This window comes from Eulemur rufifrons, chromosome 19 (genome assembly GCF_041146395.1).
Source record: "Eulemur rufifrons isolate Redbay chromosome 19, OSU_ERuf_1, whole genome shotgun sequence".
Classification (NCBI taxonomy): Eukaryota; Metazoa; Chordata; class Mammalia; order Primates; family Lemuridae; genus Eulemur; species Eulemur rufifrons.
The window spans coordinates 96,430,373-96,446,482 of record NC_091001.1 but is presented as its reverse complement, the minus strand read 5'-3'; the positions used below and the strand labels follow the sequence as shown (position 1 = coordinate 96,446,482).

General features: G+C 34.1%; 1 protein-coding gene across 1 annotated transcript in view; it reads right to left on the bottom strand.

Moving 5' to 3' along the window:
* The window catches only part of ASXL2 (ASXL transcriptional regulator 2), a 121,291-nt gene that overhangs the window by 27,412 nt on the left and 77,769 nt on the right, over positions 1–16,110 (bottom strand). Inside the window, exon 6 of the mRNA XM_069494516.1 lies at positions 3,404–3,519. Within this exon, the coding sequence (XP_069350617.1) occupies positions 3,404–3,519 (116 nt within the window). The remainder of the gene's footprint in view (positions 1–3,403; positions 3,520–16,110) is intronic.

Here is a 16,110-nt window from a genome sequence, read left to right as displayed (position 1 = left end):
CAGAATTCTAAACCCTGTATCCAAAAAAACCCTATTTGCATCAATGTTAAGTAGAAATATAAATATTTAGCTTATATAATGTTTCATGGGTGCTACATTTGAACAAGAGGTTGTAAATAACTACTTGAGTAATCTTGGGTCAGAGCAATGAGATTTGTCTCAATTACCAAATCTCAGCAATTTATAGCAATGCAATAAACAGAGGGGAAGGAAGACCAGACAATACTGGTTCTAAGAATACTGTGGTTCCTTCTGGCTCCTTCAGAATATTTTTATTTTTTTGAGGTTTTTAACTTATAAAATACACTTGACAATACTATTTAAAATTAACAGAAAAACCAAGAAATGCCTAAATTTTAATCATGAAAATATATAAAGGCAACTCTATTAAACTCAAGGTTTTAAAGAAAAGAGACAAAGAAACCAAGTAAGTAATTTCAGGAAAAAATTGGAAATTTGTACTAAGTTGCCAATTTCAAGGTTTAACCTTTAAGACCATCATGTAGAAAAGTGTGGGGAAACTGGCTACTTCTAGTTTCCCCTTTCCTCTTCCTAATATAGTTTCCTCCTGCTCAACATTTACACATATCTCTGGCTGTGCTATAGGCACAGTGGCAACCCTGATCTTGCTCTAAGCTGCCAAGAGAGAAAAGCAACTGAGAGGGCAAATTACCTGGCTCAGATTCATCTACACTTGTAATAGGTGAGGCAAAAGGACAATATGTAAAAAATGACAGTGTTATCTGACCACTGATTATGGCTTAGTCTCTCAATCTTTGCAAACAGATTGTAAGATGTTCATAGGCTTCCTGGACGGCAGCTGCCAGTATTCATCCTTGCTACTCACGGTACTCATATAATTAATTCCAGGTTAATACAAAACTTTTTTTTTCTTTTTCTAGAGACAGGTCTCACTCTGTCACCTGGGCTAGAGTACAGTGGCATCATCATAACTCACTGCAACCTCAAACTCCTGGGCTCAAGAGATCCTCCTGCCTCAGCCTCCCAAAGGCGGGGACTATTGGCGCACACCATCACAACCAGCTAATATTTCTATTTTTTGCTCTTGCTCAGGTTGGTCTTGAATTCCTGGCCTCAAGCAATCCTCCGATATCAGCCTCCTGAAGTGCTAGGATTACAGGCGAGAGCCATCGCACCCAGCCTAGTGCAAAACTTAATGGCACCACTTGATACCATCTGTTTCTGCTGTGATCATGTAAATTCAGACACATGATGGAAACAGAATGATTTACAGCCCGTCTAATCAAGAACTGTGCAGTTTTCCCCTCAGTGTTTTACAAACCCTCTTCCTAATGCTCTTTTAAAATAAACAACAATAACAACAACAACTCTCAATTGTGGTAAAGAGTAACTAATATTGAAGTAATTTTTCTCACCTAACATTATGAAAAACATAACACTGGAAGCAAAGACTTACTTTACATACCAACAAATCTAATTTATATACTTTTCCATATTGATATTCCCTAAAGAAAATAAAATATTTGACACTTAGGATTACAGGAACATACTACAGGAGAAGTATACATGTTATGAATTAGTTAACAAGGTTTAAGAAAATACTTGCCTTTTTCCTGTGGGAAAAAGCATCTTATACTTCTTAAAAATCTTCCCAAGAACTTACAGAAATGCAAGTGCTACAGGATACCAAGGCAGGCAGCAATTAGTCTTATCAAGTTTATGGATATCTTTTAATAAAAGCGTTCCTGGTTTGAATAGTTTAAAATTTACATAATTGTTATTAATAAATTTTATTAATTTTAATTAAACAGGCAATATATGAATACATTTTTACCACAAAACTAAACTCTTTTTTAAATCACTACCTAGGTCTTGGTCCACAATTCTCAGAGGTAACCACAGTCATCAGTTTATTTTTCCTTACTGAACTTATTTTTATACTTACATATATATGTGTGTGTATATATGTACACACAAATTTATACAGACATATGTATATTTCTATTAAAATTTAGCATTATTTTGTCAATATGTGTATGTTTTTAAAAATCGTATCATGCCCTACATGTTGTAGTAAAACTTAATTTTAATGATTCTTTTTCCATGTCTAACAACCTCATTACAAAATAAACTTTTTAGATAATTTTCCAGCATATGAATATGCCATCATTTACTATGGAATTCCCTGATATATATTTTAACTTATTTGCAAGTTCTTGCTATAACAAACTTTAATATATTTTTCACTGTGTGTACATGTATGTATGTATTTTTCTAATGTAAGTTCTAAAATGCTCAACTGCTTAATCGTGAGATATGTGCATTTTAAATTTTAACAGATATTGCAAAATTTCTCTCCAAAGTGGCTATAATTTATATCCCATAGCAAATGAGTATTTATTTTCTTACACATTTGCCAATACTTGATTAAGCTCTTTAATTTATACCGAAATCTGATGATAAAACTATTCTGTTATTTTACTGTTTCTCTAATAATTAGTGAGTTTATATTTATTGATCATTTGCATTTTAAAACAATCCAAAGCTAGTTCTCTCAAAAGCCCAATAAAATAGACAAATTGCTGGCAAGTAGTACTGGGAAAAAACATATATTAAAAATGAACAACACTGAGAAACATAAAAGGGAGACATAAAAGAATATGCTGTACAATTTTATATCAATATTGAAAAAATTAGGTCAAACAGACCACCTAAGAAACAATAAATTTCTAAAATTGGCTCAAAAATCAGAAAATCAAGAGGCTACTAATAGATGATGAAACTATAATGCCAAGAGACAATTTTAAAAGGTGTTATTTACTGAATTTTCAAGGAAAAGATAATTTCTATAATTTTGTTCCAAAATCTAGAAAACCAGAGTTGTACAACGTATTTTATGAAGCTAGAACAATCCTGATTTCAAAATCATGTAAGAGTACAAGAAAACTGCAAAATCCAAACTAAAGTCTTAACAAAATTCAATTAACATATTAAAAAGATATGTAACAAATATGCAGGGTTTATTCCTGAGAGGTATAGTTTAATTTTAGAAAATCTAGCTGTGTAATTCTGTATATTAGTAGATTAAAAGAGAAAAATCTACCTAATCTCAATAAATCCCAAAGAAAACAAACTTGAAAAATTCAACATCTACTCATAATTTATAAACACACAAACAAACAAACTTCTCCACAAACTAAGAACTTTAAAAATGTGATTAAAAAGAGTATCTACCAAAAACCTATAACAGGTATACAAAAAGGTGCACAAATTACTAAAACCAAACGGGGATATTGCATGAAATTTCCCCTTAAAGGGGCACAATGTAAAAGCTTTTGAGAAATTTTCAATGACTGCCAGAATCATGCATTTTTAATGTGGGAGATTATACTTCTGATAAACACAGACTAGCAAGGCTTACCTGCTTTAGTGCTTTCTTGCTGTGCTTCTGTGATGGAGAAATGACTTTACCTGCCGGAATGGTGGGTGATCGGCAGCCTGATTGGGGAGAGGATGGCTGTGACAGTCTAGACGATACTAAGGGGAAACAAGCGACAATGAAACATTTTATTATTAGAGTTGTTATCAAGCACCATTCCTTCCCCAATCATATGCTGCTACCTGTATTAAGAACTGTGATCAAACACTTTTGGGAAGGATCTTCTTTTTGGAGTTCTACTGCAAACAGCCTCCCTTTTCAGTTTATTTCCTCAGTAAGCTCTAGTGAAGGATGATAGGATGGGGAAGGTATGGGTGTTAGTATTCATTACTTTTCATTCTTTAATTTTTCAATAGAATTGATTGAAGAAGCAGGAAGTAGAACATAAACCATGAGTCATCAAAGTAGATAAAACTTAGAAGAGATTCTAGGGCCCTTTGGACAGTATCTATGTTCTCAAGGTAAATCTAATGACAATATGATACAGTAGAAGAGCCTTGGATTGACAGTTTAAAATGAAGGCAATCAGGCCATGTCATCTCAAAAATTCTACCATAGTTTTAATCCCTACATTCCTTCACTTCTTAAATCAACAGTTTGGGCTTACTAGTGTGTTCTCTAATGGAAACAATATGGGTTTGCACAGGATGTAACCATGCTACTTCGCTAGCTGTTTTATATAGTCTATCGGAGCTTAGCCAAACCAGGCTGAGTTCTTCCTTTAAGAGCCCATACCTCTTACAATAAATAGCAAGTAGATTTTTATGTGCTATATAGTTCAACAGTATGTGAGTATTATTTATGATAAAGAACACAGAAATTGCTGATTGAGATCCTTTATTTAAAAAAAATTTATAATCACTACTGCTCGTGATAACTCTTGAAGAGTGCACATTTATTAACTTCTTCCTCTTTTAATAGTAGTTGGGCTGAAAAGGCCTGGATAGCAAAATGGCATCCCACGGTAAAACCAATAAGCTTTAAAATAGCATACAAAATATGTACTAGCTACCTGACATGAAAACCCAGAAGCATTTTGGAAACAACGTTCACTGGAGTATGCATGTTTTGGAATATAGCATTTCAATTTACTTAGCTGTCCTAAAAAAAAGGAATGCACAGTGGATACATTTAAAGAAGGTAACAGCAGACAACATTAAGATAATGACTTATACTTGTACTTTAGCTCTGTATCCCAACCTTTATGAAAAGGTCTGCATATGGAAAACAGCTGATGTACAATAAACTTGATGTTTAAAAAAAAGAGAGAACAAATCGTTCCACTGTAATATATCATACAAAAATGGAGTTGAATAATTCTTGATAGTTGAGCAGCAAAAAGAAACCATAGCCTCAATGTACTTTGATGTTGATCAATTTAAAAAAAACATAACTTTACTGAGATATAATTTATGTACTATGAAATCCACCTATTTTAAGTATAAAATTCAATGGCTTTTAGTGTATTCATAAAGATCACCACCATTAATTCTCATCACCCCCTCCAAATGCCATCTCTGTTAGCTGTCATTCATCTTTCCCCCCCACCTAAGTCCCTGGTTCTAGGCAATCACTAATCTACTTTCTGCCTATGGATTTGCTTATTATGGACATTTCATATAATAGAATCATACCTTATGTACTCTTTTGTGAATGGCTTTTTTCGCTTAGCACTTAGTTTTGAAGGTTCACCCATGTTATGACATGTATGAATACTTCCCTTTTATTGTTGAATAATATTCCTTTGTATACATATGCCACATTTTGTTTACTTATCAGCTTATGGACTTTGGCTTGTTTCTACTTTTGGGCTATTATAAACAATGTTATGAAGAATATGTGGGTGCCGGTGTTTGTGTGTACATGCTTTTTTTTTCTCTTGGGTTAATTCCTAGGAATGGAACTGCTGGGCCTTACAGTAACTCTATGTTTAATTTTTTGAGGAACTGCCAAACTTTTTCAAAATGGCTGCTCTATTTTTACAATCCCACCAGGAATGTATGAGGCTTCCACTTTACATCCTTGCTAACACTTATTATTGTCTGTCCTTTAATTTGGCCAATGTTTTTAAAAGGACATAAAAATGAAATCTGAAACTATTCATATTTAATTATATTTTCTTTTTAATGTCTTACAGAAATCTGAGACTATACATTTTCTCACCTCCCCCAAATATTGCCTGGTTATAAGAAAACAAACCAAAATATCCCCACTAAAAACTATAATAATTCTACTTTGTAGACTGGAAAAGAGACAATAAAGCTATCTGTAATTACCAGGACAAACTGCTTGGAATATTTCCCCTTAAGGCAAAAAAGCCCTTTCTAACAAATGAAACCACAAGCATATTACTAAGTCTACTGAAATAAATCATGAACATTACAGGACCCACCAGTGACAAACATCTCCCAGAGCTAACTTAATGTCAAGTATTAGGCCTGGCATGGTGGGTCACGCCTGTAATTCTAGCACTCTGGGAGGCCGAGGCAGGTGGATCATTTGAGCTCAGGTGTTCAAGACTGCCCTGAGCAAGAGTGAGACCCCCGTCTCTACTAAAAAAAAAGAAAGAAATTATCTGGACAACTAAAAATATATAGAAAAAATAAGCCAGGCATGGTAGCACATGCCTGTAGTCCCAGCTACTCGGGAGGCTGAGGCAGAAGGATTGCTTGAGCCCAGGAGTTTGAGGTTGCTGTGAGCTAGGAGGATGCCACAGCACTCTAGCCGGGACAACAGAGTGATACTCTGTCTCAAAAAAAAAAAAAAAAAAAAAAAAAAGGCCAAGTACTGATTTCAACTTCTATGAAACTTAAACACTGTTGTAACATTTTAGTTTTTAAAGGCTCAGAACTACAAAAAGCAAACAAGACTTAAACACAAAGATTTAAATATACGTTGTAAAACTTATTTCTTGTAATTCCTTTTAGTAGCTACACTAATTGTCTTCAAAGACACATAATTTTATTAATAACGACAACCAAGTATCTTCTATTTACCTAATATTGTACTAGGTTCATTTTCACAGTTCATTGAACTCTCAAAACCACCATTTTGTAGGGTAGTTCTCTTTCTACTGCCTCCCCAAACTCCTCAAATTTTACTTCCAGAGATAACTAATATAGTTTGGCTGTCATCTTTATGATATTTTTCTATGCAAATAAAAATATGAAAAGATTTTAAGGACATATATTTATATACAAATCTCAAAGATGCATATTCATCTATGTATTATGACGGTATTATCTAAATTTTACATAGCAGGAAATTTAATTAGTTTGTCAAAAGATACACACCTAGTAAGGAGCAGAGCCAAGATGTGAATTTCATTTTCAGAACGATGAATGGGTGGTGGACTGATAATGGTGGCCACCAAAAAGGTATGTTCACATCCTTAATCCCAGAAACTGTGGCTGGTAGTTTATTTGGGAAAGGGTCTTGGCAGATGTAATTAAGTTAATCTGAGTGGGTCCTAAATCCAATGACAAGCATCTTTGTAAAACACCAATGGTGAAGATAGACACGGGGTGAAGTGAAGACAGAGGCAGAGATTGGAGTAATGTTATCACAAGGCAAGTAAGTCAGCAACCACCAAAAACTGGAAAAAGGAAGGAACAGATTCTCCCCTAAAGTCTTGCTAGGGAACGCAGACCTGCCATCACCTAGCTCTCAGATTTCTGGTTTCCAGAACTGTGAGAGAATGGGTTTAAGCCACATAGTCTGTGGTAACTTCTAACCATAGAAAACGCAAACATTATCTAAAACTAGTCAGTTGTCATAGATGTTTATATATTTCTAATGTTTAAATCAAAAGCAATTATTAAAGATTTGGCATCTATTATCAAGTTACATCTAAGGTTTTTTTAAAAAAAAAAGATTTGGCACTGAAATTGTCCCATTTTGAGCTAGTGGGAGCTCCCTCAAGTTGTAATCTGTCTTTGGGACATGGCTTCAGCAGTATTTGACTGTTTCCTTGGTATCTTGCACAGAAAGAAGTCTTAGGCAACTCTTGCATAATTTTTTTCCCAGAACTAGGTCAGTAACTTCTCCAAGAAGTCCTGATATTTTTATTTATTTATTTAGAGACAGAGTCTCACTCTCTTGCCTGGGCTAGAGTGCTGTGGCGTCAGCCTAGCCCACAGCAACCTCAAACTCCTGGGCTCAAGCAATCCTACTGCCTCAGCCTCCCAAGTAGCTGGGACTACAGGCATGTGCCGCCATGCCCGGCTAATTTTTTTTCTATACATTTTTAGTTGTCCAGCTAATTTTTTTGTTTTTTTTTTTTTTTTTTTTTTTAGTACAGACAGGGTCTCACTCTTCTTGCTCAGGGTGGTCTTGAACTCCTGAGCTCAAACGATCCGCCCGCCTCAGCCTCCCAGAGTGCTAGGATTACAGGCGTGAGCCATTAAAAGACCACACTCTGCACACTAGAGATGCTCATTGCCACTGAGTTACCACTAGTTCTAGAACTTTTCTATGAGTGCAATAAGAAAACAAGTCTTATTTTGGAGAAAAGAGAAAACTAAATTGATGCTTAGATACCAAATTCAAATTTAAGATTATAGGTTTGTCACTTAACTTTTCTGATTTTATGTTTTATCCTGTTTCTTCTTCCCTAATAATCTCGGTTCCTAGTAACATTACTAATGTATTGACTTGCTTTCTCTTATAGATGTAGTTTCAAAGAAACCATGCCAATCTAATTACTAAAAATAAGACTACTGAATGCTGTTTAAGATTAGTGTCTGGTCTCACACACCTAAGATATATCTCACATTAAGTTATCCATGCCATTATGCCACAAATTTAGCATATACTTTAGTTTACTTTATTTCATATTTCTAGAAAGTATATTTTAAAATTTTGTTTTAATTACATAAAATTATAAAATTGCTTTATGTAAGTCTAGCTCCCTTCCTTAACTAAATTTCCTAGAAAATTATCCTAATTCATCATTATACCTCTCTTTTCCTATAGAAAATCATTTTTAATAGTTTGGTTTACCCTTCCATTGTGTTTTAACTGTGTTTTTGCTTTTTTATATACATGTTTTTAATATTTTTACTAATTTCTTTAAACAAAAGATCATATACTATTAACTGTCTAGCACTTTTTTTCACTTAAAATATCCTAGAGAATATCCTGCATAGAATTCCATTATGTAGACATACCATAATTTCTTCCACCAGACTTTGTTGATGGGTTCTCTCTGGTTTTTTGCTCTTATCACTGCAATGTCTTAACAGTAGTTCCTAAGGATTGGTACCCAGAACAAAACCATCACTACCTAAAAATCTAATAGAAATGCAAATTATTGGGTCCATGCCCAGATCTACTGAATCAGAAACTCTGAAGGTAGGTTCCAGGAATCTGCATCGTAAGTTCTCCAAGTGATTCTGATGTATGCTCGAGTTTGAGAAACACTGGTCTATTTAATCTACGCCATTTTGTATTTTTTGTATTTTTGAACATATACCTTTGAGAGTATACCTTTGAGATAGATTCTTAGGGAATTGCTAGGCCAAAAGATAAACACATGCTTTCAAAAGCAATAGAGAAAAAAGTTTCACTATTCTCAGGTTTTAAAAGAAATTCACCCATGTTGTCTTTTATGTTTTACATTTATTATATCTCTAATTTGTTTGGAATTTATCCTGGAATGTGATGTGAAAAAGGACACACTTTCATCTTTTTGGCTATTCAGTTGTTTCAACACCTTTGCACAAATGTTACAAAGGCAATGCTCGGATGTTTTTCTTGTTGATGTTGTTACTGCAAATGTGTTCTTTTTTCATTATTATCTATATGTAAGGTAGTTGACTGCTATACGTTAATATTAATTTTATTGACATCCTGCTACTTTACTAAATTCTCTTCCTTACCGATATTTATCTTCATTGATTCTTTTGTGTTTCTCAGATACAAAATCATATCATCTGAAAAAAGAAGTTTTACCCTTTCCTTTCTGAGTCTTGTTGCATGTTATTCCAACTGCTTTCTCTTACTTACCCACGTTGCAATAAATATCCCTAACAAAATGTTAAAAGAATGGAGATAGCGGGTACCATGTTCTTCACTTGTTCTCACTAAAGAGTAAGCTACTCATGTTTCCCCCTTTAAATACTGTTTTTTTGACTAAGTTATGTTAAAGAAGTATCCATCAATTCTATATTTTATTCAGAATTAAATTTACCCAAAGGCCTTTTCAGCAAGAATAGAGATGCAAATGATTTTTCACATTAGCTCTATTAATATGATGAATAATAATGGATTTTCCAGTAGTGACCATATATACAATCCAAAAATTCCATTTATGATATATAATTTAAATGTATAATTGGATTCTATGCGGTAGTTTTTTATTTAAGATTTTGCTTCGATATTCATTAGATAACTCTGTAATCTCTGGAAAATTTTGAAAATTTGCTTCTAAAAAGAATTTGGATGATCTCCTATACTAGGTCACACTTAAAGGCCTAGAAGGCCACAGGTTCCCACTCCTGTCCTAGAGTGTCTACAAACAACCTACTACAGTCAATATCATTCTTAAAATGTCATAGTATTAAAAGCTTTACCTTAAAGACAGGGAATTTTGGAAAGGGTAATACCAATTACCCTTTCCATTCCACTCTTTACTGGAAGCCCTAGCCAGTATAATATGGCAAAAAAATAAAGCTGCATTATTCATAAATCACATGTTTGTATAAGTAGACAATCCTAAGATTAAAACTATATATAAAGTATGAGATTTTAGAAGTTAATTCAGCAATGTTGGTGCAATGTCAAAATGTTGGGAGAGGCAATCTACCATGGGCCCTGAATGTTGCTGTACGTACACAATGGGTATACCAAAAATGCAAGCCCCTGAACACTCTTTACCTAGGCCATCTCTCAGGGTTATGTTTGCAGCAAGCAACCTTGAGATGAGGCAGTATCTCTTCCCAGGCAAAGTATGCTTGCTTTTACTTACAATAAAATCAATGAATCCCTCAAGCTTAATGTTTCTTGGCTGAGATGCAAACCCACTACATGAGTAGCATGTATCTGGTCCTGTGACACCTGGGAGTAAAGGGGAACTGACACAAAAAATATGCTGATATTCATATTGCTTGCTATGTTGTAGATAATATGGTCATTTTTCTTTGACTCAGAAGTTCTGTATCTTCTGTCAATATCCATGACCCAGTCAGAGGGTAACTTGTTAGCTTACAAATAAGATAAAATCCTAAACCCTTCAAAGACACTGATAGTCTATTTATGCAAATTAACTGTATTTCTCTATATCAACAACTACAAGATGGAAAAATTCTAAAGCCATTCACAATAGAATAAAACTGTCAAGAAATAGTTCTAATAAAAAGTGTATAAGAGCTCTACACAGAAAAGGCCATGGCATTAATAAAAGAAATTAAACTGCAAAAAATAGAATAATATGCCACAATCGTGGATTGAAAGGCTCAATAATGTAAACATGTCAACAGAACTCAAATTGATCTGCAGAATCAATGCAATCCTAACCAAAATCAGAACAGGCTGATAAGAGCAGGAACACGTGGAAACTGACAAGACACTTCTAAAATTTACATGGAGATGAGCCAGATATCAAGATTAATTACAAAATTATAGTAATTAAAAGGGGGTGGTATTACTATAAGGAAAGATAAAATATGTCAATGGAACAAAATCCAGAAACCAACCCATAAATGTATGGTCAACTGACTTATGACACTGAGGACAATGCAATGAAGTAAAGGAAAGGACAGCCTTTTAAAAAAATGGTGCTAGATAATTTAGATATCCATGTAGGGATAAACAAATAAAATGATGATCCTTATTCATACAATACAGAAAAATTCCAGATAGTTTGTAGATCTAATGTAAAAGATAAAAGAATAAAGCTTTTCAAAGACACAGAGGAAGCTACCTTCATGTCAGCGTAATAGGCTATTTGCCTAAGAAAGGAAATAAGAATACATTAAGAAATTGTATTCATCAAAAGATACCTTCAAGAATGAGAAGACAAGCCACAGAGGAGAGAAGTTATTTGCAATAAATATATTCAACAAAGAAAAATATGAAGAACTACAAGTTACAAAGAAAAAGATAATCCATAGAGAAAGTGGACAAAGATTGGAACAGGCACTGCACCAAAGATGATATCCAAATGATTAATAATGAAAAGGAGTCAGATTCCATTAGCAATCATGGAAAGGCAACTTAAAACCACATGGGATACAATTACTTACTCACTGAAGCCTAAAATTAAAAAGACTTACCAATACCCAGCATTGGTGATCATGTAAAATAACTGGAACACTGTTGGTTCCAATACATTGCTGGTGAGAATGTAAATTAGTATAACTACTTGGAAGATTGCTTGGTTGTACATATTAATAGTATAGTTAATTCCACTATGGAGTATATACCCAACAGAAATGAGTAAAAGAAGAAAGACATTAAAAAACAGTAGAATTAGGTTGATGGCTCACGCCTGTAATCCTAGCACTTTGGGAGGCCAAGACGGGAGGATCACTTGAAGCCAGCTCAAGACCAGCCTGAACAAGAGTGAGACCTCATCTCTACAAAAAATGGAAAAAATTAGCCAAGCATGGCGTTGTGCACCTGTAGTCCCAACTACTCAGGAGGATCACCTGAGCCCAGCCAGGGGTTTGAGGTTGCAGTAAGCTATGATCATGCCACTGCACTCTAGCCAGGGTGACAGAGTGAGACCCTGTCTTAAAAAAACAAACAGTAGAATTAATTGTAATAGGCAAAAAACAGAAATAACTTGCATGTTCATCAGTGGTAGAATATATTAATAAAATTGAGTACTGGTAGATATTTATACAATGGAATGGTATACAGATTTAAGAATCTGATATATTTCTACAGACAAAAATATGGATCAATCTTACAAACATTCTTTGAGCAAAAAAATGCATAATATGACTTGATTTATATAAGTTTAAAAACTGTCTCTGGATATCATTCTATTTTAGACAAGTCTCATCTATGCTGTTAGAAGTTGTTAGAGCAGTTACTTTGGCGCGATGGGTAGGATTAGAAGGTAGCACAGGGAGGCCTACTGGACTAATATTTTGCTTCTTGATCCAGGTGCTGCTTCATGGTGCTGTTCTGTTTGTGAAAAACTCAACAAGCTGTATACTTATATAATATGTGTACTTTAATGAATACAGGTTGAGCATCCCAAATCTGAAAATCTGATATGCTCCAAAGTCTGAAACTTTTTGAGGGCCAATATAATGCTCATTAGAGTGCTTCAAATTTTGGATTTTCTGAATTTGGGATGCTCAATCCATATAATGCAAATATTCCAAAATCTAAAAAAATACAAAATCCAAAACACTTCTGGTCCCAAGCATTTCAGATAAGGGATACTCAATCCGTACACATTATAATCTAATAAAAAATTTAAAAATAGGAAAAAGAAACCTATATTGACAGAAGTCAGGACAGTGGTTACTTTTGAGAAAGGATGAATAGTGACTGGGAGATGGCATGATGTCTCTGCAGTGCTGACAAAGGATCATTATAGTAAATTATCAACTGATTAATTAATATTTACTGGTGGAGGTGGAATTATTTTCTGTTCTCAATTCAAAAAAAGAAAAAGATCATTTCACATTTTTCCTTCTTTAAAAATAGCATTTGGTACTCCCTTTTAATAAGGCTGAAAAATCATCCATAAATACAAAAGTGAGAATAAACATTTAGATACTTTCACAGAAATTTGACATTGCTGTGCCATTCTCATTGCACTTACAAAAGTATCATCCAAAATGGATTGAAGGGAAAAATTGGTCTTTTATGATGAATAATTTGAGACTAAACCACCTAACCACCACCTGAGGAAGTGGTCGTGGGAATGGGGGTGTGTGAGAAGGGCATAAGCAAGAAGTTTTCCAGGATTGCATCTTGAAAAAGACAAAGATATTAAAAATAAGACCGTGTCTGAAAAACAAACATTAAGGGTGCATTTTAACTATTAATATATCAAGGCCCTGCTTATAATCTTTTCTTACAAAGTGGCACTTACAGAAAAATAATCCCTCACATTTCTCTATTACCACTTTTACTTCAAATGAAACTAATCATGTCACCAATTAATGTCCAATCCTACACCAGGGAAATATACTACCCACAACAAATGATTCTCAACAATAAAATGGAAATGAATTCTTTTAATCTATGTACCAGTGATCAGAGATAAACTGAGCTAACCTAAACACTAGCAAGTAGAAAAACAAATAAAAGAAGCAAGTATATTAACTCACATACTTAATGGACAAGAGAATGAAACCAACAGAAAAAAGGTCTATAAACAATCTTGTTCCTCTTGGTACCTGGCTATGAAAATTTGGAAGAGTCACCAGTGTTGCCATTCTCTCTCTTTTCTGATCCATACCTTAATTTTCCTAAGAAATTACTTTGTGCACACCAACAACCTACAAATAATGACACTACCACTAAAGATTAAGCCTGATGGGCCGGGCACGGTGGCTCACGCCTGTAATCCTAGCACTCTGGGAGGCCGAGGTGGGTAGATCGCTCGAGGTCAGGAGTTTGAGACCAGCCTGAGCAAGAGCGAGACCCTGTCTCTACTAAAAAAAATACAAAGAAATTAGCTGGCCAACTAAAAATATATAGAAAAAACTAGCCGGGCATGGTGGCGCATGCCTGTAGTCCCAGCTACTCGGGAGGCTGAGGCAGTAGGATTGCTTAAGCCCGGGAGTTTGAGGTTGCTGTGAGCTAGGCTGATGCCACGGCACTCACTCTAGCCCGGGCAACAAAGCGAGACTCTGTCTCTAAATAAATTAAATAAATAAATAAATAAATAAAAGATTAAGTCTGATCCAATTTTCTTTCCCTCCACAAATCCCAGCCAAACTTATCTTCCTATGGCTTCCTGAAATCACTGTGTACACATCCACCTTCTTGCTTTTATATATGTTTTCTTTCCATAATAAACCTGTCTTCCCTAGTGGTTAAACTCTCAAGGGAAGGAGAATATCTTGGAACTTTTTATAATTCATAAAATACTTACTAACTCAGGTGAACTTAACTTAGTATCCCTTCCCTAATGTTGTCATAATATGATAAATATAAACACATGTGACTTATTAAGTCATGTGCTAATTATCTGCTTATTTTTTATACCACTAGATGTGATGGCCCACATCTTATTCAAATTTGATTCCCAAATATCTGGCAAATAATATTAACTGGAGAAAGAATGAGTGTGGCAAGTAAACAGAGATGTTACTTTGGTTGTTGTAAATAAACTAATGGCTTAAACAATACTTTTTAAGATTATAACCTAACTGACTAGTACTCCAATGTGGACTGCTCAACAGATTGAAAGAATTCTTATTTAAGAATATTTTTTAATCTAACTAGAAACAAAAATGATTGCTTCCATAGAAACATACATAGCAAAAGATTAACAAATTTCTGATCAAAAGATCAGCAGTTACTATTATTTGGTTTGAAAAACAAAAAAAATTGTGCACAGAAAAAACTCAAACAGTAATCCAGTAAAGAAATGATTTTTTAAAGCTTAATAGTGTTTTCAGAAAAACTTTTAAAACAAATTTTAGAACTTAAGGTTCATCAATTTTATACGGTTTACTAAAGTAGTGTCAGTGGATATTTATCTACCACTCACTGAATATAAGTTCAGAAGATACTACTTTTCACATACATTAGAGAATTGAGAATTTTCCATTTCAACAGCTGATTATAATATTGAACATAGTCAAAAAGATATGAACTATTAACATCAGATGCAGTTGAGTTAAAAGTTTTAATTAGTAAAGAATCTCTGGCTTAAATTTTTATTTTCTCCTGAAGATATTCAATGGGCCCTTCTGAAGTATTGGGGAGACTATCAGAAAAACTGGAGCAGTAATAACAAAATTGAAACTTAAGAGCTATATATAGTCGAAGAATTGATAGTTGAAAGACTGATAACAACCCGAGTTTCCAAAATGATTTTGCTCTTTAAAAAAGTATGCTTCTCTTGAGGGAGAGATTTTATTCTAACAATAGTCTTTCTTTAGAGGTAACAGATCCTTTTCAGTTCTAAATCCCTTCTCTCCACACCAAGTGCAGTCTACTCCAACCTGAGCTGAGATTCCTAATTAATAATATGCAAAGAGTCCCCTAACCAAAGCGGGAAAGGACTAGCCAAGTCCTAAAAGAGTAGCCATCTACAGTACAAGACAGAGCTAAAACCACCAACAACCCCAGAGGAAAAGAAAACATCTCCCATAGGTCTCTCTCCACCCAAGTTAACTTTGTCAAAAGGAGTTCTGCACGCACACACATACAAATGATGTCAGAGGGCAGATAGGTCTATGGTATTTTAAATAACTCCAGACACAATATATATCAAATTCATGAATAAAAGTAGTTATGAACAAGCAGTAAAATTACATTAGTTTATGTTCCTGGATGTAGTGACTACTTACAAAGAAAATGCATACTACATATAATTAATTTTTTTCATAAGACACTTTAAAAGCAGACTAAAATCTCTATCAGAAGAAGATAAAAATAATACTCCTACAGTTGCTTCATTATACAATATTATACTTTATTTTAGGGAAAAGGCAGAGACTTGACTATGATCATAAAAAAGCAACAAAAATAAGTTGATTTTAGTAATCATT